At 40.6% G+C, this 22532-nt stretch overlaps 3 protein-coding genes across 4 annotated transcripts in view; 2 read left to right on the top strand and 1 right to left on the bottom strand.

Moving 5' to 3' along the window:
- The window catches only part of LOC134655684 (bifunctional glutamate/proline--tRNA ligase), an 82051-nt gene that overhangs the window by 17296 nt on the left and 42223 nt on the right, over nt 1–22532 (top strand). The gene's annotated exons all lie outside the window — the stretch shown is intronic.
- On the top strand, nt 7627–9192 carry LOC134655704 (EF-hand domain-containing family member B-like). Its single transcript, XM_063511163.1, has one exon. The coding sequence runs from the start codon at nt 7627–7629 to the stop codon at nt 9175–9177; it is 1551 nt and encodes a 516-aa protein (XP_063367233.1). The 3' UTR covers nt 9178–9192.
- LOC134655741 (allergen Tha p 1-like) lies at nt 9719–10675 on the bottom strand. The gene is made up of 2 exons (XM_063511207.1): nt 10460–10675; nt 9719–9915 (listed from the first exon to the last, which is right to left on the bottom strand). The coding sequence occupies exons 1-2, from the start codon at nt 10635–10637 to the stop codon at nt 9734–9736; spliced, it is 360 nt and encodes a 119-aa protein (XP_063367277.1). The 5' UTR covers nt 10638–10675; the 3' UTR covers nt 9719–9733.

The raw sequence follows: 22532 nt of genomic DNA, 5'->3' as shown, positions 1-22532 counted from the left end.
TTAGAAGAGCTATTATTATTTTGCGGAAAGATGCAGGTATTTGCTCAAGAAATGTCGGGAATTTAAGTTAGGTACGAACGCTATATTATAGGTATATGGCACACGCGATTTAATACAAAATGTACCCTATGTGTTATTAGGGTTCCGTACCCAAATGGTAAAAATGGGACCATTATTAGGGTTTCGTACCCAAAGGGTAAAAACGGCACCCTATTACTAATAAGACTCCGCTGTCCGTCAGTCCGTCTGTCTGTCACCAGGCTGTAGGTAACTCATGAACCGTGATAGCTATTAGACAGTTGAAATTTTCACAGATGATGTATGTATTTCTGTTGCCGCTATAACAACAAGTACTGAAAACAAAATAAAATAAATATTTAAGTGGGGCATCCCATACAACCAGTGTTGGCCGAACGTTAATCCCAATTACCATTAAAAATTAACCATTGAAAAGGTTAATTCGAATTAACCATTAACCATTGAAGGAAAATTAATTGTCAATTCGCATTAACATCAATTTGCATTAATATTAATTTATTTCGAACCATTAAAAATTAAAAAGAATTAATGGTTAATGCTTCACAAACCATTAAAAATTAAATCAATTTTTAATGACAATTAAAAATATTATTGATAATTATCAATTAACAAAAATATATCGTAATTTTATAAAGGCGCCTGTAATTTTTATCTAGCTAGTGGACCTCAGGTTTGGTGCAACATAGAAACACGCCGTTTGGTCATCCGACTCGTCTTGATGAGCACTTGGGAGACCAGTACCCAAGATAGAGCTGATGCTGAACCCTGGGTGTACCTAGTGGAATTCAGGTTTGGTGCAACATACACACACGCCGTTTAGGCTATTCGACTCGTCACAATGAGCACTTGGGAGAGCAGTACCCAAGATGGAGCTGATGCTGAACCCTGGCTGTACCTAGTGGAACTCAGGTTTGGTGCAACATAGACACACGCCGTTTAGGCTATTCGACTCGTCACAATGAGCACTTGAGAGAGCAGTACCCAAGATGGAGCTGATGCTGAACCTTGGCTGTACCTAGTGGAACTCAGGTTTGGTGCAACATAGACAAACGCCGTTTTGGTCATCCGACTCGTCTTGGTGAGCACTTAAGAGAGCAGTACCCAAGGTAGAGCTGATGCTGAATCCTGGCAGTACCTAATGGAACTCAGGTTTGGTGCAACATAGACAAACGCCGTTTTGGTCATCCGACTCGTCTTGGTGAGTACTTAGGAGAGCAGTTCCCAAGATAGAGCTGATGCTGAACCCTGGCTGTACCTAGTGGAACTCAGGTTTGGTGCAACATAGACACACGCCGTTTAGGCTATTCGACTCGTCACAATGAGCACTTGGGAGAGCAGTACCCAAGATGGAGCTGATGCTGAACCTTGGCTGTTCCTAGTGGAACTCAGGTTTGGTGCAACATAGACAAACGCCGTTTTGGTCATCCGACTCGTCTTGGTGAGCACTTGGGAGAGCAGTACCCAAGATAGAGCTGATGCTGAACCCTGGCAGTACCTAATGGAACTCAGGTTTGGTGCAACATAGACAAACGCCGTTTTGGTCATCCGACTCGTCTTGATGAGAACTTGGAGAGCAGTACCTAAGATAGAGCTAATGCTGAACCCTGGCAGTACCTAGTGGAACTCAGGTTTGGTGCAACATAGACACACGCCGTTTTGGTCATCCGACTCGTCTTGATGAGCACTTGGGAGAGCAGTACCCAAGATAGAGCTGATGCTGAACCCTGGCAGTACCTAATGGAACTCAGGTTTGGTGCAACATAGACAAACGCCGTTTTGGTCATCCGACTCGTCTTGATGAGCACTTGGGAGAGCAGTACCCATGTTAGAGCTGATGCTGAACCCTGGCTGTACTTAGTGGAACTCAGGTTTGGTGCAACATAGACACACGCCGTTTTGGTCATCCGACTCGTCTTGATGAGCACTTGGGAGAGCAGTACCCAAGATAGAGCTGATGCTGAACCCTGGCTGTACCTAGTGGAACTCAGGTTTGGTGCAACATAGACACCCGCCGTTTTGGTCATCCGACTTGTCTTGATGAGCACTTGGGAGACAAGTACCCAAGATAGAGCTGATGCTGAACCCTGGGTGTACCTAGTGGAATTCAGGTTTGGTGCAACATACACACACGCCGTTTTGGTCATCCGACTCGTCTTGATGAGCACTTGGGAGAGCAGTACCCAAGATAGAGCTGATGCTGGACCCTGGCAGTACCTAGTGGAACTCAGGTTTGGTGCAACATAGACAAACGCCGTTTTGATCATCCGACTCGACTTGATGAGCACTTGGGAGAGCAGTACCCAAGATAGAGCTGATGCTGAACCCTGGGTGTACCTAGTGGAATTCAGGTTTGGTGCAACATACACACACGCCGTTTTGGTCATCCGACTCGTCTTGATGAGCACTTGGGAGAGCAGTACCCAAGATAGAGCTGATGCTGGACCCTGGCAGTACCTAGTGGAACTCAGGTTTGGTGCAACATAGACAAACGCCGTTTTGATCATCCGACTCGACTTGATGAGCACTTGGGAGAGCAGTACCCAAGATAGAGCTGATGCTGAACCCTGGCAGTACCTAATGGAACACAGGTTCGGTGCAACATAGACAAACGCCGTTTTGGTCATCCGACTCGTCTAGATGAGCACTTGGGAGACCAGTACCCAAGATAGAGCTGATGCTGTACCCTGGCTGTACCTAGTGGAACTCAGGTTTGGTGCAACATAGACACATGCCGTTTTGGTCATCCGACTCGTCTTGATGAGCACTTGGGAGAGCAGTACCCAAGATAGAGCTGATGCTGAACCCTGGCTGTACTTAGTGGAACTCAGGTTTGGTGCAACATAGACAAACGCCGTTTTGGTCATCCGACTCGTCTTAATGAGCACTTGGGAGAGCAGTACCCAAGATAGAGCTAATGCTGAACCCTGGCTGTACCTAGTGGAACTCAGGTTTGGTGCAACATAGACACACGCCGTTTTGGTCATTCGACTTGTCTTGATGAGCACTTGGGAGAGCAGTACCCAAGATAGAGCTGATGCTGAACAGCTGGCTGTACCTAGAGAACTCAGATTTGGTGCAACATAGAAACACGCCGTTTTGGTCATCCGACTCGTCTTGATGAGCACTTGGGAGAGCAGTACCCATGTTAGAGCTGATGCTGAACCCTGGCTGTTCTTAGGGGAACTCAGGTTTGGTGCAACATAGACAAACGCCGTTTTGGTCATCCGACTCGTCTTGATGAGCACTTGGGAGAGCAGTACCCAAGATAGAGCTAATGCTGAACCCTGGCTGTACCTAGTGGAACTCAGGTTTGGTGCAACATAGACACATGCCGTTTTAGTCATCCGACTCGTCTTGATGAGCACTTGGGACAGCAGTACCCAAGATAGAGCTGATGCTGAACCCTGGCTGTACTTAGTGGAACTCAGGTTTGGTGCAACATAGACACACGTCGTTTTGGTCATCCGACTTGTCTTGATGAGCACTTGGGAGAGCAGTACCCAAGATAGAGCTGATGCTGAACCCTGGCAGTACCTAATGGACCTCAGGTTTGGTGCAACATAGACAAACGCCGTTTTGGTCATCCGACTCGTCTTGATGAGCACTTGGGAGAGCAGTACCCAAGATAGAGCTGATGCTGAACCCTGGCTATACCTAGTGGAACTCAGGTTTGGTGCAACATAGGCCCACGCTATTTAGGTCATCCGTCAGGGTTCAGCATCAGCTCTATCTTGGGTACTGCTCTCCCAAGTGCTCGTCAAGATGTGACGGATGACCAAAACGGCGTTTGTCTATGTTGCACCAAACCTGAGTTCCACTAGGTACAGCCAGGGTTCAGCATTAGCTCTATCTTGGGTACTGCTCTCCCAAGTGCTCATTAAGACGAGTCGGATGACCAAAACGGCGTTTGTCTATGTGGCACCAAACCTGAGTTCCACTAGGTACAGCCAGGGTTCAGCATTAGCTCTATCTTGGGTACTGCTCTCCCAAGTGCTCATTAAGACGAGTCGGATGACCAAAACGGCGTTTGTCTATGTTGCACCAAACCTGAGTTCCACTAAGTACAGCCAGGGTTCAGCATCAGCTCTATCTTGGGTACTGCTCTCCCAAGCGCTCATCAAGACGAGTCGGATGACCAAAACGGCGTGTGTCTATGTTGCACCAAACCTGAGTTCCACTAGGTACTGCCAGGGTTCAGCATCAGCTCTATCTTGGGTACTGCTCTCCCAAGTGCTCATCAAGACGAGTCGGATGACCAAAACGGCGTTTGTCTATGTTGCACCAAACCTGAGTTCCATTAGGTACTGCCAGGGTTCAGCATCAGCTCTATCTTGGGTACTGCTCTCCCAAGTGCTCATCAAGACGAGTCGGATGACCAAACCGGCGTTTGTCTATGTTGCACCAAACCTGAGTTCCATTAGGTACTGCCAGGATTCAGCATCAGCTCTATCTTGGATACTGCTCTCCCAAGTGCTCATCAAGACGAGTCGGATGACCAAAACGGCGTTTGTCTATGTTGCACCAAACCTGAGTTCCATTAGGTACTGCCAGGGTTCAGCATCAGCTCTATCTTGGGTACTGCTCTCCCAAGTGCTCATCAAGACGAGTCGGATGACCAAACCGGCGATTGTCTATGTTGCACCAAACCTGAGTTCCATTAGGTACTGCCAGGGTTCAGCATCAGCTCTATCTTGGGTACTGCTCTCCCAAGTGCTCATCAAGACGAGTCGGATGACTAAAACGGCGTTTGTCTATGTTGCACCAAACCTGAGTTCCACTAGGTACTGCCAGGGTTCAGCATCAGCTCTATCTTGGGTACTGCTCTCCCAAGTGCTCATCAAGACGAGTCGGATGACCAAAACGGCGTTTGTCTATGTTGCACCAAGCCTGAGTTCCATTAGGTACTGCCAGGGTTCAGCATCAGCTCTATCTTGGGTACTGCTCTCCCAAGTGCTCATCAAGACGAGTCGGATGACTAAAACGGCGTTTGTCTATGTTGCACCAAACCTGAGTTCCACTAGGTACTGCCAGGGTTCAGCATCAGCTCTATCTTGGGTACTGCTCTCCCAAGTGCTCATCAAGACGAGTCGGATGACCAAAACGGCGTTTGTCTATGTTGCACCAGACCTGAGTTCCATTAGGTACTGCCAGGGTTTAGCATCAGCTCTATCTTGGGCACTGCTCTCCCAAGTGCTCATCAAGACGAGTCGGATGACCAAAACGGCGTTTGTCTATGTTGCACCAAACCTGAGTTCCATTAGGTACTGCCAGGGTTCAGCATCAGCTCAATCTTGGGTACTGCTCTCCCAAGTGCTCATCAAGACGAGTCGGATGACCAAAACGGCGTGTGTCTATGTTGCACCAAACCTGAGTTCCACTAGGTACTGCCAGGGTTCAGCATCAGCTCTATCTTGGGTACTGCTCTCCCAAGTGCTCATCAAGACGAGTCGGATGACCAAAACGGCGTTTGTCTATGTTGCACCAAACCTGAGTTCCATTAGGTACTGCCAGGGTTCAGCATCAGCTCTATCTTGGGTACTGCTCTCCCAAGTGCTCATCAAGACGAGTCGGATGACCAAACCGGCGTTTGTCTATGTTACACCAAACCTGAGTTCCATTAGGTACTGCCAGGGTTCAGCATCAGCTCTATCTTGGATACTGCTCTCCCAAGTGCTCATCAAGACGAGTCGGATGACCAAAACGGCGTTTGTCTATGTTGCACCAAACCTGAGGTCCATTAGGTACTGCCAGGGTTCAGCATCAGCTCTATCTTGGGTACTGTTCTCCCAAGTGCTCATCAAGACGAGTCGGATGACCAAAACGGCGTTTGTCTATGTTGCACCAAACCTGAGTTCCATTAGGTACTGCCAGGGTTCAGCATCAGCTCTATCTTGGGTACTGCTCTCCCAAGTGCTCATCAAGACGAGTCGGATGACTAAAACGGCGTTTGTCTATGTTGCACCAAACCTGAGTTCCATTAGGTACTGCCAGGGTTCAGCATCAGCTCTATCTTGGGTACTGCTCTCCCAAGTGCTCATCAAGACGAGTCGGATGACCAAACGGCGTGTTTCTATGTTGCACCAAACCTGAGTTCCATTAGGTACTGCCAGGGTTCAGCATCAGCTCTATCTTGGATACTGCTCTCCCAAGTGCTCATCAAGACGAGTCGGATGACCAAAACGGCGTGTGTCTATGTTGCACCAAACCTGAGTTCCACTAGGTACAGCCAAGGTTCAGCATCAGTTCCATCTTGGGTATTGCTCTCCCAAGTGCTCATTGTGAGGAGTCGAATAGCCTAAACGGCGTGTGTCTATGTTGCACCAAACCTGAGTTCCAGTAGGTACCTACTGCCAGGTTTCAGGGTCATTTTGTTGTCTCATTTTAAAATATCACGAGTCACGACCTGATAATTCACTGAAGCTTGTATTCATATGCTTATTTTTAATTTTAATACCTAGCTCCAAGTTTCTAAGCAATAGTAACATTAATTATTAGTTTATGAAAAAATTGATTTAATTGCATTAAACGTTAATTTAGATTGACAATCAATGTAATTAAACGTCTCAAAATTCAATTCTAATTAACTTAATTTAAATTGATGCGTAATGCAATTGACTAATTGCGGATTTAATGGTTAATGGAAATGATTAATTGTTAATTAGAATTACACATTACGGCCAACACTGCATACAACAAACATGTTTTTTTTTGCGTAATGGTACGGAACCCTCCGTGCGCGAGTCCGACTTGCACTTGGCCGGTTTCACTATACTATCTATAAAAAAGTTCAAGCGTGAGTCCATCTTAAGTACCTATATATAAAAATACCTTAAAAAAGTGCGTCATAAATAACTGAACTCGGAGTCGAGGCGAGTCCGATTCACTCTCGGACGGTTTTTAAAGCCGTAACACACTACCTGACCGCACCACGGTCGCGGTGCGGTGCGGTAGTGTGTTACGGCTATTATAGAACCCCTCGCTACTCTCGGGATACTATTACAGAATCCTTCGCTTCGTTTAGGATTCAATTTAATGTACCTACGCCCTCGCCGTAAATATGTACGGGACGCAGCCGTAGATTAGCTGACGTTGGCCCAATGTACGGGCTATGCTATATGAAATACTAGCTTTTGCCCGCGACTTTGTCTGCGTGGAGTTAGTAATTTGGGCAGCTTATTTTTACCGAATCTGCTTTTTATCGATTTCCCATACAAATTTCCACCCCCCCTAAAATGTTGATTTCTGGAATAAAAACTACCCTATGTCCTTCCCCGGGATTCAAACTATCTACAACCTAATTACAACTAAATCGGTTCAGCGGTTTAAGCGTGAAGAGGTAACAGACAGACACACTTTCGCTTTTATAAAACTTTCTTTACAAATATCTTTTAAAATAATAAAACCTACATATACCTACCTACGTCAAAGAACATTAGGTATTAACTGTGGTATTAACCTACATAGACAAAAGGAAGATAACTTTAGAATTTTGACTGTGACAGAATGTCAATTACTTGATCAACCATCAGAAAAGTCATATTTCTGTGTTACCTTTCCTGTAGAAAGATATTATTATAGTAATTTATAATGCCCGTGAACTGCCAAAGATTGACCACAGGTGGTAAGGGGAATTTAGGGATGTTTATAGAAAGAAGCCCTCATGTTTGCGCAGCCGGCTTACCAACGGCTCAACCAGATGATAAAATAGCAGATGATATGCAGCATTACCTCTTAAAAGAAGAAGTAGATGCTTTAATTCAGGATGCGATACATCCACCGAAACCTCCGCGACCCCTTCCCCCTTTACGCAAACCTTTCCCCCAGGATAAGAGACATGCCGCGTTTTTTAGCGAAGTCCGAGAAGTAATGTTTTCGAAAAACGAGAAGAAGTTTCAAACCCTAGCCGAAGATTTGAAATCCACCGTATATGCTTCCTACTGGAAGCCTCTCGGCCAATGCAGGGATCCTACTCCTATGTTGCCAGAAGGTTTCGATAAAAATACAACTTTCGGTAAGAAAACATATCAAAGCGTGTCGTTATACGATGTAGTCATGCCCAAGGTTCCTTTACCTGACCAGACCCCGCCTTCCAAACTAGCTGGTATTCAAAAGAAGCGCAATTATTGTGAATCATTCAACCCAAACGCGTTTTTCCCTAACAAGACAGGAATCAATAAGTCTGGAATATATGTAAAGAAATGCCTGACAGATGACAATGTTGAAAATGGTATCACTACCGCCTTAGTTACAAGTGGCTATGCAGACTATTTAAACGCTACCCATCCACGGGTAGGAAAGGTATTGGCCCCTTACGATAACATAAAAGAAGTACCAGAAGGCACCAGCTTTGGCGCCCCATCTGGAACCCAAATACCCTCCGTGGAATCTTTTATTTCCTGTAAACTATACCCAGAAAAAGAATTCGTCAAGAAATGCTTTGCTCATCTCAATTGTGTAAGAAAAGTCTTAGCCAAACTGTTCATACCAGATTTCTTCGCTAAATTCTACTTAATCCTTAAACACTTTGATAGAGAAAATTCGGGATGGCTGTCAAAAGATATCGTTTACGAACAGTGTGTTATAAAGAGGATCAAATTAGATTCTGTCTTAATCGAAACTCTGCTATCATTGTGGAAAGCGTTCGACGGATCCCGAATAGAGTATAAGACGTTTGTTCACGTGATAAATTATAGAGAACCTTCGCCAGAGATCCCAAAAATACCTGACATACCAGCCAATTGCCTAAACTACGAAACGACATACATGGAGTTGAGCGAGCCAAAATGTCCTGAAGTAAGTCCAATGGCGGGCGTTCCATCCGGACGATATTTCGACCGCGACTACCCGATAACACCTGATTATTGCTGCAAGGCGGATACATTTTATCTTTTACAAGAATCTGACGCTAAGTCCTGCTTGATCCCAAGCGTCTTTACCAATTTTAACGTCAGTCACCGTGACATGTACGCTAAAAGGGAACCTCAACTGGTTAGAAAAGTATTTGAGAAGAGCGGGGAACAATTTACACATGATACTTTTGAGGAAATTTGGCAAGAAGCTATGAAATATCATCCTGAGGGATGGGTGTGCTTTGAAACGTTCAGGCGCGCATTGATTAAGCATCAAGGTAGAAAATAGATTCTCGTTAAGAGCAATGTACTTAGGTGATGAAGTTATTCATAGTATTACTTTTAACTTATCTTAAAGAAATGCTGTAATAGTCATATTCATATACTTAAAAAAAATATAGGTCAAATTTTATCGCGAGTAAACTGATCTGATGTTTTGTAAACAACATGCAGGTAAGGTACCTATTCAGTTGCGTATACGCAGGGCGGATGCAATTGTATTTATAAATGATATTACGTATTTCTTTCTAGTACCTATTTAGATTGATATACAGTGTTAGTTTAGATGTTCGGTTTACTTTTAAATAGGGGTTTATATTAATATTGATTAATAAACTATATTATTCTTAATACTTTTTATTATAAGTACAATAAAGTATCAGTGAAGGAAAATATGTAACAGAAGTCTTCAAAAACATCGACTCCCAAATATAATTATACACAAGTACCTAAAAGAAAACCCGAATCTTCACCAGACGGATCAATATTTTGCGCAATATTAGCTGATTGAAAGCTAATTGCGCAATAAAATTGATTATCTAAATCGAGCCTAGCCATAGACAAACTTAGTTCTTCAGGAAGTCTTCGAAAGACTTGTGGTATTTCCCGTTAGGGTCGTATTTGGAGACCAGCTGTTTCCAGAGGTCAGGGTGTTTCTCTTTCAGCTCTTTGACCAGCTGCTTGCCGACGCTCTTTTGCTTGTCTGTGCACTTGGCGCATCGGGTTGCCAGGGCCTCGGGAAGTTTGTCTGTTGATAAAATAAATCCTCTTTAGAATAGCCTCCTCCTAGCCTAGCTAGAGAACAGATTTCGATGGGCACCAATACAGGTTATCTTTCCGTACCTAAGAGAGTACCTATTAGGTGTTCTAGTTTAGAGTAGGTACAGTCGGCTGTAGACATAATTGACGCCCTGTCTAAAAAAGATCTATGCAGGGGGGGGGGGGGGGGTCAGTTAGCGTCATAGGGCAAGAACTCTCGTATTGCATACGTACCTACGTCGTCGGTTATACATCACAGACACAGTCAGAAAGGAAGAGCTTCACACGTTCTGAGGGGCTACCGCGAAAACCGAAATTCGCAAATTGCGGGGATCTTTCTCTTATACTCCAGTGAAGGCGTAATTAGAGTGACAGAGAAAAATGCCCGCAATTTGCTAACTTCAATTTTTATACTGTTCTACCGACCTTGTATAAGTGAAGTATGTATACAAACGCAAGTTAATTAAAAGCAACAAAAGAGCTCGTAGGCGGTCTTTTACATAATGTTACAATACAGTACAATTACAACATACCTTTCAGCTGCTTCACCTCCGGAGTGCACGGGCCCTTGTCCACCAAACAATTAGTATATCCCACCAATAACCGCTCGTTCCCCAACACCTCCGACAGATCTATGTCATCATGAGACGAGTCGTATTTAGTCTCCGCGGCAACGTAGGCTATCAAACAGACAATCAGTACCGTCTTCATCTTGGATGATTCTGTGGTCTTGTTACTGCGACCCTGTATTTATATGCGGCAGGAACTTGGATAGTCTAAGTTAAAACGACAATGGCTAGTGGCGGTTACGACTTTTGAGTTTAGAACGTGTTAGCAGCGAATTTAACAGACGTAGTCCTTATCTAGTTGGAATAAGGTTTACGGATGGTCGTACTTACTTAGATTATGGATTCATAAGCTTTACCGAGTCGATCACTGGTGAACCAGTATGATATGCAGTATTGCATTCATCGTGAGCGATAGGGAAAAACTGATGTTAAATACGGTGTGTTCCCATCCGTCCCCCCCGGGCACAGATGGGATTAGGCGCTAATACAAATCATTCCCATTTGTGCCCGCCTCTTGTATGGCGGTGGTCACTTAGGCAGGCACAGATGGGAATACACTGTTAAATACTTGTTTTAGAGGATTGGTGCTTTACGTCTCATTATTGGTGCGGTAATGCAATTGCCATAGGGCTTCGGGAAATTTCGGTATCTGCGTCTTTATCTCTCGAATACATATAAAAGAGTGATAGAGAGGCAGATAATTTCGCGTTAGGCCCTCAGGTCCATTACAGTGTATTTACCTACTATTACCGAATCGCCTACGATTAGTAGCGATTGCAATAACAATAATCAGTCAATAAAGTTTAGAAGAAGGCCGTAAGTGCCAGAAGCGTTGTGGTGGGTTTTCCTATACTTTACGGAAAGCTAAGGCATTATGATGAAGTTGTATCTACTTAATTGTTAGCATATTTATCTAAGTAGTAATTGCGCATATTAAATGATTCGCTGTACTGATATATTTGTTCGATACATGTCTGCTATAGGATAAGGATATATCTGAGAAAACGATCTTTTTCCATGAACTTTCGAATTTTTTGAAATAGACTACTTGTTTCCTGGTCTTCATTCACATTCATAACATAAAATAAGGAACTTTGACGCTTAAGTGATTGTTAATCTACCCTCGCCTTAATAAGTCCAAAAAGGGCGCCTCTAACTCCACGAGAATAGCTAACAAGCATATACCCGCCTGATGGTAAGCGGAGCTTTGGATCTACTATAGGTAGGTTTCGAGTCACTAATAAAACTATAGGTATATTTAAATTCGATTTTTACACGACTGCCAAAACCATAACACTCCTTTTCAATTTTTTATAAATAATCCTAACATTTAACTCTCAAAGTAGAGCAGCATAAAAAAATTAACAAAAAAAAAATCGAGTTGCATCTTTTGTCATTCAAACCCAAACAATGTAGTTCCTTTGACCACATAGTTAAATCATAATTGTGCGCTAGCGCATTGCGTCTTGATCACGATTATTATATGTCTATATCTGGGTTCCGTATCCAAGGCGTTTCCGTACTCGACATATTAATCTATAATGACAAGATGAGGACAAGGTGTTAGGATACAAAGTTACAAACTATACGAGTAAAGTGGGCGGCTTTGACCTAATTATTCATTGACATTGTTGTCTTCTAAGAGACGATATACTGTATTCATGCTAAAAGTGTCATTCCATGGAACTTGCTAACTATGTAAACAAAAGTCACTAGTAAATTGACATTCAGAGATAATTTTACTATGACGGTTTTTTTACATAGCTAGCAAGTTCCATAGAATGATATTTTAGGTGTGATGTGATGATGTGTTCATTCAGTCGGTCTGTGGCAACGGTAAAGTTTATTGTATGCTGTTTTTGACACACAGGCTAAAGTCTATTTTTTTATTCGGTAGACTGAAATGACAGTTAATAGTATGGAATGACATTTCATGTTCATACTATTAACTGTCATTTCAGTCTACCGAATAAAAAATAGACTTTAGGAAAGGCTCTCTGTTTACTTCAGTAACTGTAAGTTGATAAGATTCGTGAGCAAAGTTTGTCGCTCTCGCTACGCTCGTGGTTCAATTTTGGAATCTTTCGCTTGCTCGGATATCAATGTTAACACGAGGGATTGTATAAACAATTACTTTGGCCCTTGTAAGACATAATATTAACTATTCATTTAAGAACATAATTATTACAAAATCGTATATTCTAGTGATGCTTTTTTTGTGAGGAGTATTTTGAAAATAAAACTAAATTACGTTTAGTTAGTAATATTTTTTTATTAAACTGACATAATTTGTTTAGGCACGTTCTCTAAATCAACTAGCAAGAATCATGCTTGAACAAAAACATACTAATTTTAAAAAGGTAAGATGAAATCACAGTAATAATATATTTCAAAATATATTATTATTACATAAAAATACTACGACTGTTTTAACCTTTTGGACACCTTTTGTGTTTGACACGGCGTGGAAAAGTTAATGTGTAGGTAACTAGATTAGGTATAAACCGCAGTAACTAAGTAAATCAAGCCACATGTATTTTATAATCTAAAAAGTTATTTTTAGGTAATAAAACTAATACATTTCAAATGTATTGAAACATCATGTGTTTGAATCAACTTCTTAGCAACATGGAACTATAAACACTTAAACCTAAAAGCAAGTTTTCTTCAATAGTGTTCAGATTTAATGTTAACATTATTCTGAAAGACCCTTGAGTCCGAATCAACATTCGTATATTCCTCTTTTTCAATTTTGACGACTATTTCATTCGAATTAGCTAGACTGTGTCTCCCTTTCTCACGATCCCTTTCATTATTACAACGAATTGTATTGTTCATATTATAATCAATATCAGTAGAGTAATCATAATACTCTTCACAAGGTTCCCTTTTTATTAATTCCTTAGTCAAAATAGTAGAGTTTAGCGAACTAGTATAATTATTAATCGTAGCTTTATCACTTACATTCTCCTGTTTAATCATTGTTCTAATAAAATGTGGCACATTTGGATTATTCACAGTGTTCATTTGTGTGTTAACTGCAAATTTGTGTATATCCAGAGTTACAGTAGGAGAACTAGGCGAATATCTAACGTTTTCAAATGCATTCATATTAAAACTGTTATTCACGTTAGAACTATTTGTTTTTTCCATTCCGTTCATTGTAGGCGAGTATGCCTCGTTTTCATTAAGATTGCTCCTGATGTTATCAAAATTTTCCATTTTGATTAAAACAGGTGAATATATAGATGGTACATTCATGTGTCTAGTAGCATAATCTATTTCAATACGTTCCGGAGTAAACGTAGGAGAGTATGGCACGTTATCATGAATAGTTCGTACTGGGGAATAATCCATATTCCCTATTTTGATTAAATCACGAGTCATTGTAGGAGAGTAAGGTTGATTAATATCAACCATATCATTAGTTATATCATTTTCCATGAAAGATGCGGTTGGGGAATAAGCTTCGGAAAGTGGGTATAGTACCATAGTGGTGTCAGAGTGTATGGATTTTTTGTCAGTGTCGATGTCGATACTATAGGGACTTGGTGTGGGTATATGGTCGATTTTTTGCATTGGTGTGCTGGTGTACTCTCGTGCTGGGTAGAAATGGTTGATTTGTCTTTCTCGCTGAAAAAAAAACATTTATTCAATACTTTAGAGAGTCCGTACGTAGCCTTCCGTTGTCAAACATCACTTTGTCAAACATTCGTTATGAAATTAAAATCTTTATTTCAGGCAACTAGTGGCTTATAAATCCCCTAAAACTGAAACATATTATAAATATGCATTGTCAGGAAGCCGGCCGCGGAACCACCGGAAATTGACACCCTTCGACCAAAACATTTATAATTTTAGACAGTGAAAAGTCAGTTAATATTAAGTAGGTACCTAAAGTCTATTTTTTTATTCGGTAGACTGAAATGACAGTTAATAGTATGAAATGACATTTCATGTTCATACTATTAACTGTCATTTCAGTCTACGGAATAAAAAAACAGACTTTAGTACTATTATCAGGGGGCCGATTTTTGAATTTAGATCGCTCGATTTCGTCACTCGAAAATCGGTGGAAAACGGCGAAATGCTGATTTTTGAAATACGAGCGATAGAAATTTGGAATCTAGTGGTATTGACCACTCGATTTCATTCTATTAGTAGAATTTAAATGCCTAGCAGTGGAGATATTATTGAACAAAATACACGAAATCGAACGGTCGAAATTCAAAAATCGGCCCCCTGTTCTGTGATTAAGGTAGGTAAACATGTTTGGATGACCGTGCAGGCCCGATAAATTCAGAAAAAATCTTTACATAAGGTTTTATGAAAGTACCTAATAAATCGATAAAAAAGGCACAGATAATCTATAACCATGACAAATCAGTGTAAACTTATTTTATGGAACCCCGTTTCTTGGTAAACTGACCTTATCATTCAATACCTTATTATTCTTATTAACTTTGTTGCGAATTTATTACTCGATGTGACGTCAATGCACTAATACGAGTAGTGGAAAGAAACGAGTTCAATGGAAATTTCTTAAGGTGACGGTAGAGGTGGGTAAATTTTCAGATTCTGTCAATTTACCCCATTTCACACACAAGCGCACTTCACGCACACTACCTCACTTTACTGGGACAGGTCACTGACCCATCAAGTTTTTTTTTAAGATAGCGTTTTGAGTTTAGTGGCCTCCTTTTAGGAAAAGCGTTCCATTGAAAGAAGAAAGAGAAACAATACATTTAATCTTGCTTTCCTTGTCTGTTCATGTCACACGTGACGTATTTAAATTCTAATAATTCATTTGGTTGTTGACAATTTTCTACATTATGGCTTTGTCGAGGTACGCGTTTTCTAAAGTTAAACCGAATAAAACCAGATGTCATTAAGTCAGATGTAAAATTTTATTTACTACTCTATACGACTTTTCATAAGGCTCAAAATCAATTAAATGAGAATTTAAATAAATAAAGTTACGGCAGGGTGCAAAATTTAATTAAGGCGGACAAAATAAAATTTGAAAATATATGGAAACAGTGTTGGCTAATGTACCCCTAATATCTTTACCGATTTACTTTTATGTGGTATATTCGCCTTTTGTTTCACTATTAAATTAATACAGTTAAAATAAAAAATATTATACCGGTATTCCACCGGTATTATTTCAGTGCTGTTGATAGTTACTTACGGCGGTAGGAGCGGCAATGAACCCCGTGCAGAGTAGAACGTGAGGTGCGTTGGGATAAGTGCATATATCTACTATCTACTTATAATTCTTTGGCTGGTTGGTAACCCTCTATATTTTATTTTTTGTTTTACTGTTATTAGGTTAAGGGAGTTTTAGGGAGTGAAAAAAAATGATTTTCGTTTTATGCCCTCGCGTGATTGCCGATGGATTATAATTAGACAAAAGAACTTGTTTTCCACGCATCGAATGTAGATCCCTATCCTCCTTCCTCCAAGTCTTCTCCAATAATGTTTATACCGTATTTTAATTACCTACCTTAAATGTTACATTTCTAAATATTTTTTTTGGGCTATACATACTTCAAAAAAATCGCTGGAGGCCTAGCGGTAAGAGCGTGCGAATTGCAATTCCGGCTCGTACCAATGAGTTTTTCGGAACTTATGTACGAAATATCATTTGATATTTACCAGTCGCTTTTCGGTGAAGGAAAACATCGTGAGAAAACCGGACTAATCCCAATAAGAGCCTAGTTTACCCCCTATGGGTTGGAAGGTCAGATGGCAGTCGCTTTCATAAAAATTAGTGCCCACGCTAATTTATGGGATTAATTGCCAAGCGGACCCCAGGCTCCCATGAGCCGTGTCAAAATGCCGGGACAACGCGAGGAAGATGATGATGCTGTGACACATACTTCCAAAAAAATCTACAAATATTTTACGTGACAACTGCTTATAAGTAAATATTATGTAGGTACACTTATAAAGTATAAAGTAGAAAATATCTTATAGGTACATAATATAAAAACCGATCATGTACGAGTAGGATTCACTATGGGTTCCACAGTTACACATTTTTATTGCATATTTTTTGTTTAAGACCAACTCAGGACATAGGTCTTCCATTAATCTTTTGGCGTTGAACTATTTTTTGTATATGTATTTATGTAATACAATTCTGAGTTAGGTTATGGTACATTTTTGCTCACCTACTTATAATTATGTATTATATCTGATATGTCACATGATACCAAAAATCGCCGCAAAGTTAAAAGTTCATTTATTTACGTTACTCATCTTCGGATCACCGACTTACTACTTCCTTACTTGACATATGTGTACTAAATTTCAATTGAACTAGTCCAGTAGGTACGGTGAAAATTGGCTTTAACAAAATGGCAGACACACGAGTGATCTTATAAGGGAGATTATTTTCCTTGAGTGAATGGTATGCATTTACCCCAATGCACCTCACGTTCCACGCGGCGCGGCGTAATCTGGCCCCTATTTCACCACGGTGACAGGTACGACAAAAACATCACTGTTATTGACGCCATAGGCATCCATGGACTACAGTTACCGCTAACACTGATTTAAACTTTCACGATTTTTACACATTATTAAATTGTACAACGGAACCGCAAAACGTTCAAGCGGATAAACAAGACCAAGTGCGGGTAGTTCGAAAAACTCGCGCGGTTAGAAGATGCTGATGTCAACTTAAGCCAGTCTTCTCCGAGACCACGGGGACAACGCCGTCCTCGAAACGTCGGAGGTAAATCTTAAAACTTAGATACGCGATTAAGTCCCGTTGTACAATTTAATAATACAGTTACCGCTTACCATCGGGCGGGCCGTATTCGTGTTTGCCACCGTCATTGTACCTATTATTAAAAAAAAACTTTATTATATCGGATAAAACAGACATTTCTGTCGCGAAAAAATCTTGTGACAATTGTCACAAGATTTTTCAAAGAATTTTCGGTAAGTCTTGACAGGAAATGAGTTCTGTGTCGCAATTTCGATACAGTTGCCGTGTTTCTTGTGACAATTGTCATTAGCTTCGCAAAATAAGAATTTTTTAGTGGCAATATAATGGAGTTTATTTATTAATTAAAATGTTGGTGGCAAACAAGCACATCGCCCGTCCGATGTTAAGCGGTTACCGTAGCCTATGGAGGCCTGTGACGTCAGCAACAGTGATGTCGACAACTGTCGCACCTGTCACCGTGGTCGTGGTGAAATAGGGGCCAGTAAGTACCAAATAATCGCAGTGGTCTTAAGTGTCACAGACCCTACTAGCGCTTAAGTCCTTTATGACAATTTCTGCCTATTTTAAATTGTTCAAAAAAAAAAGAAACCGAATAATTATATCGGACTACCGAATTTTCACGAGAATCAGTTGAGAAATGTGATATGCAAAGGAGAAGAATTCGGACATACGAAAGCATTTTTGCCCAAGTTGAAACGGAGACCTTCGCCAACGCTCGGTCAATGATGGTTTAGGTACAGCTAGCTGCAGAGAAAAGGTACCACCCCTGCATACAATTATCTATCTGGTCGTACCTTTTCTCTGCAGCTGACTGTACACCTATAAAAATGGTTGTCCCTGCTGTAATTTTATACCGGTACCGTACTTTGTATTTCAACCGGTATAGTTTTACCTTCAAAACGAACCGGTATTGATAAATAATAACGGTACCATACCGCTTATACCGTAAAGAAAGCATGATGCAGTCTCTGCTTTGCACAATTATTGTGTGGACAAAATTCTTATAATCACCGAAACATACATACCTACGCACATAATGTCATTGAAATAAAACATTGTTATTTTATAGTAAATTTATATAATACTCGATATATACACATAACAATAACCAGACCGCAGCGGTATTAGCCTGTAAGCTTCATCTCTTGTCTCCAAATCCGCAAAAACTAGTTAGTACTAAATGCTGGTCTTGCTGTTATTTTATTCTTGAAGATTATGGCTTGTTTCTTGATTATTGAGAACAGCACGTAATCGCACACATATAGACGGAACGAACGGCAACAAAGTAGGTGTAGACACTAAGACTTTCAGGTATTAAACGAATTACGCTTCGTATTAATAGGTAAGTAATATTTAAATGAATATATAATATTCTCTAACGTAAATACAAGATTACAATTGACATCAAATGTCATTGACGTACAGAAGTCATATACTTTTTTTTAATGACGCAAAATTGATACCAGCATAATGAAAATCAATCCCAATCAGTAAAACGAGTCTTTAAACTTTTTTCATTTTAAGCGGGTTTTGAAGGAACAAGTTACTTAAATTCAATTGTAATCGTATTGTTTTAGGATAGTTTACTGCTGTTTTCGATCGTTACGACCTGTAAATAACAACAAATCAAATTTTAAATAAATTTATTTACCCTATTTTTTGAAATACAATTTATCTACTGGTATACATTTTCGTATGCGTATATGATGAAATGTCTAAATAATGTCAAAAACGAGCTACGACGATGTACACGTCTGCTTCGATCCAAGGCCAGCGGCCATCTGACTCGAAGAAGAATTTTGAGTGATGTCGTCAATGTATGGAAATTGTACGAAAGTTTACATTTGGGATTGAATTTCTGTGTTGTATTTGTGAGTAAAAATATAAGTAGATAATAATTTGCTAGTTTAGTTATCTAGCTTTCAAAATCACACAACAACTCAATTACTGTTAAAGGCAAAACTGTAATGCGTGTTGCTCAAACGGAACTCCATATTTTGATTTTTGGATACTTTTAGTGTCGATTTGTAGAGAATTACAGCAAATAAAAAATATTATGCCGTGAAGAGCCGGTACACGGCTTCTTCGTGAACAAATTTACGTATAATTTAATGCAGTTATTAAACATTTCTTGAACAAATTGATTGCACAAAGTGAGCTCTAAATCGAAAACGTCATATACCGTCCCCTTAAGTCGTAGGTACAGCCAGAATAAAAAATAGCAGGTCAGACTACGCGTTTAAAGTACCCACAACATCAGTTTTTTGAGCTTACCGTGGTACTATGTTGTGTTGTCACGTTTCTTTTGATATTGGTGAGTAGTAAAGAATGTATTGTATGTTTCTACAGCTATATACATCACAGATTAAATAATAGTACATACTAGGTACAGAAGATTCACTCTCTAACAAAACGCGCCTATTACGACAGATATGACCGCTAGGTGGCGCAAGCGCGAGCAGGCGTCCGTTCCGTAGCGGTGCGCGGCAACTACTATGGCTAGACACCAAAATTGGTGTGGGCCGCATGGACTTGTAGGTACTTTACTTGTAGCGACGCGATGAAATCGCGGATTGAGCCACGCTCGCCTACATGCAATACAATAAGATCTATGCAAGAGTATCCAAATCCAACAATATTTATTAATTAACCCTTTACCTGTTTAGTGCGTTTAATGAGCGTGTCCAATTCTTCAGAGTCACTCGAGAAACTTCCATTGCTCACGTCTTCGTACGAAATGTTATTACAGGCGAACACATCAGTTAAGGCTATAGACGATACCGGGGAGAGATTGTTGTTCGGGTTACGACATTCCTAAAATGTAAGAAAATTAAAATAATTTCAAACGAAAAACAGACAGGAAAATGTAAATTGCTACGTAATTCAGACAATGGAGTGACGACGTTGTAAATAGGGAGTATTACTGCAATGTTTTGCCGCCAGAGTGCAGCACTAGCGCCTTTAGTAATACATACTTATACATACTGTACCTTAAACTGTTTTTTGACAAGTTTTCACAGACAATCAAATATGACATTGATACATCAAGGCGGTTTGTTTACAAAGGGCCTGCCGGGACACGCGAAATCGAAACTCTGCCTCTTTATCACTCGAATATGCAAGAGTGATAGAGAGGTTAGATAACAAAATTTCGACTCTCTCGTTTGCGGTAGACCCTTAGATTGTGACTTATTGTGGGAGTGGCGCCCCCTACGCAGGTTTCGCGTAATATTCCCTATTCGAAGAATTCGTACAAAAATAGCAGCTTATCTAGGTGGCGCTAATTATGCCATATAAGTAAAGTGTTAGGGCGTTTTCGCGATTTCGGGGTTGGCCCCATAGTAAAAGTCGTTCAGTGTGACCTACATATTCACCCCTCAAAGTTTGGTCAGAGCACCCTGTATAGATATTTCATATACTGATCTGATCTGTCTGTTCTATTTTCAAATTCAACTTACTCTGCTCAATTTTGACCTGCAACAGCTAGAAATATCAGAACACATGTCTCTCAAACACATCGGCACAATCCTTTTATAATAAGCTTCTTTCTTACACACATTATAAGCAGACCTCACAATAGACGCCGCACTCTCTCCACATGTGTTTACGCTTAAAACACATTTAACCTTTTTCTTTTTAACCTTCAACTTCCGTGTGATCAAAAGGTTATCCATGTTGTAGATATTAATTTTCCGTTTACGTTTTTTCTTTTTTTTATTATGTTTTTTTGGAGTCGATGTTATTGAGATGGTGTCGGGTATATCGTCGCAGTTGATAATGTTAGGGTCATAATGGAGGTCTGTTTGTTGGTCCATTTTTGTGCATTGGGTCTTGGATGCTGGAAAAATAGAGTAGTGTTTATGTTTTTTATTAGAGAACTAGCGACCCGCCCCGGCTTCGCACGGGTTAACAAATTATACATAAACCTTCCTCTTAAATCACTCTATCTAATAAAAAAAACCGCATCAAAATTCGTTTTCGTAGTTTTAAAGATCTAAGCATACATAGGGACAGACAGACAGCGGGAAGCGACTTTGTTTTATAATATGTAGTGACATGTAGGGTCATTGCGCTAGTTTTCGTCCACTTGACGGAGTAGCAAATAATATATTACATACTTAATTTGCTACTTGCGAAATATTATTATGTAGACAGATATGTTGTTTAGACATTAAGGATTGCAATAAGTCTAAACTTGTGCGGCACGGTAGGTTTATATTCAAATTTCGTCAAGTGGACGAAAACTAGAGCTGACGGAATCTAGTGCAATGACCCCATAAATAAACATTTTTATTCTAAAATTCTACTACGGCACCTGGGAAACGTACAAATCATACAATCATCATAAAATATATAGTGCCTTTGAAAGTGGCCGAATATAAATTGGAATCCCAGTAAGGGCATTAAGGCTCCTCTACACGATGGGCCAACGCCGGCCACTCCAAGGGACGCAGCCATGCGGTAGAATGAGATAGCAATATCACTTGCTCCCTCTAACGCATAAATGCGTCCCTTGGAGTGGCCGGCGTTGGCCCATCGTGTAGAGGAGCCATTAATTCTTGGTTTATCACGGATATTTGTGACGTTATCTATGAAAAGGGACCTTATTGTCGATGGCGCTTACGCCATTATTAACGATGCGCCGATATAAATACAATGCCGCGCGACGCTGTGTGGCGTAATCGCCATCGACAATAAGGTCCCTTTTCATAGATAATGCCCCATTTGTTCCTGAGTTATGGATGTTTTCTTTATATGGGTGCTTGTTTAAAGCTCATAATTGATAATTTCACCACTCAGGCCTTAAGTTGGTTCCAGACAGTGCAGACTTGCGCTGCGCAGACTGTTGCACGTACAAAAGTATGTGCGACTCACATCGTCCACATGATACAGACATGTTAGTTGTTCTTTAAACCTCGTGGTGTGCGGATGTCTTCATATCCCTATTATTGTACTCTTTGGACTTAATTTTCCATACAGCTGGAAGGGACTTGTATAGATCTATAAATTCAACTAAGAATTCTCTCGAATATTTTCTTAAATCGTTCATTTTTATAATAAAAACAAAGCAAACTGTGAATTAACTAACCAAAGTTGTCGTAAGTTGACCCAAACAAGTCTGAACATGCGTCCACACAGTGCAGTAGTCGGCGCAAACACGCATGTCTGCGCCGACTTTTTGATGCCAGATACAAAAATGCACAGATGTCATTACAGACTTGAGACTTCATGTCCACACGTCCCATTTGCACCAACTTAAGTCTGTACAGACACCTTTACACTTATGAATAAAAATGC

Source organism: Cydia amplana, chromosome 17 (assembly GCF_948474715.1).
Source record: "Cydia amplana chromosome 17, ilCydAmpl1.1, whole genome shotgun sequence".
NCBI classification, from domain to species: Eukaryota; Metazoa; Arthropoda; class Insecta; order Lepidoptera; family Tortricidae; genus Cydia; species Cydia amplana.
Note: the sequence above shows the minus strand (reverse complement) of the source record. Positions and strands in the feature narration are given on the sequence as shown.

Coding starts and splice junctions, on each gene's coding strand:
- LOC134655704 (XM_063511163.1), top strand. CDS start 7,627: ATGCCCGTGAACTGCCAAAGATTGACCACAGGTGGTAAGGGGAATTTA.
- LOC134655741 (XM_063511207.1), bottom strand. CDS start 10,637: ATGAAGACGGTACTGATTGTCTGTTTGATAGCCTACGTTGCCGCGGAG. Junction 9,916..10,459: donor GGAGGTGAAGCAGCTGAAAG/GTATGTTGTAAT, acceptor TTTTATCAACAG/ACAAACTTCCCGAGGCCCTG.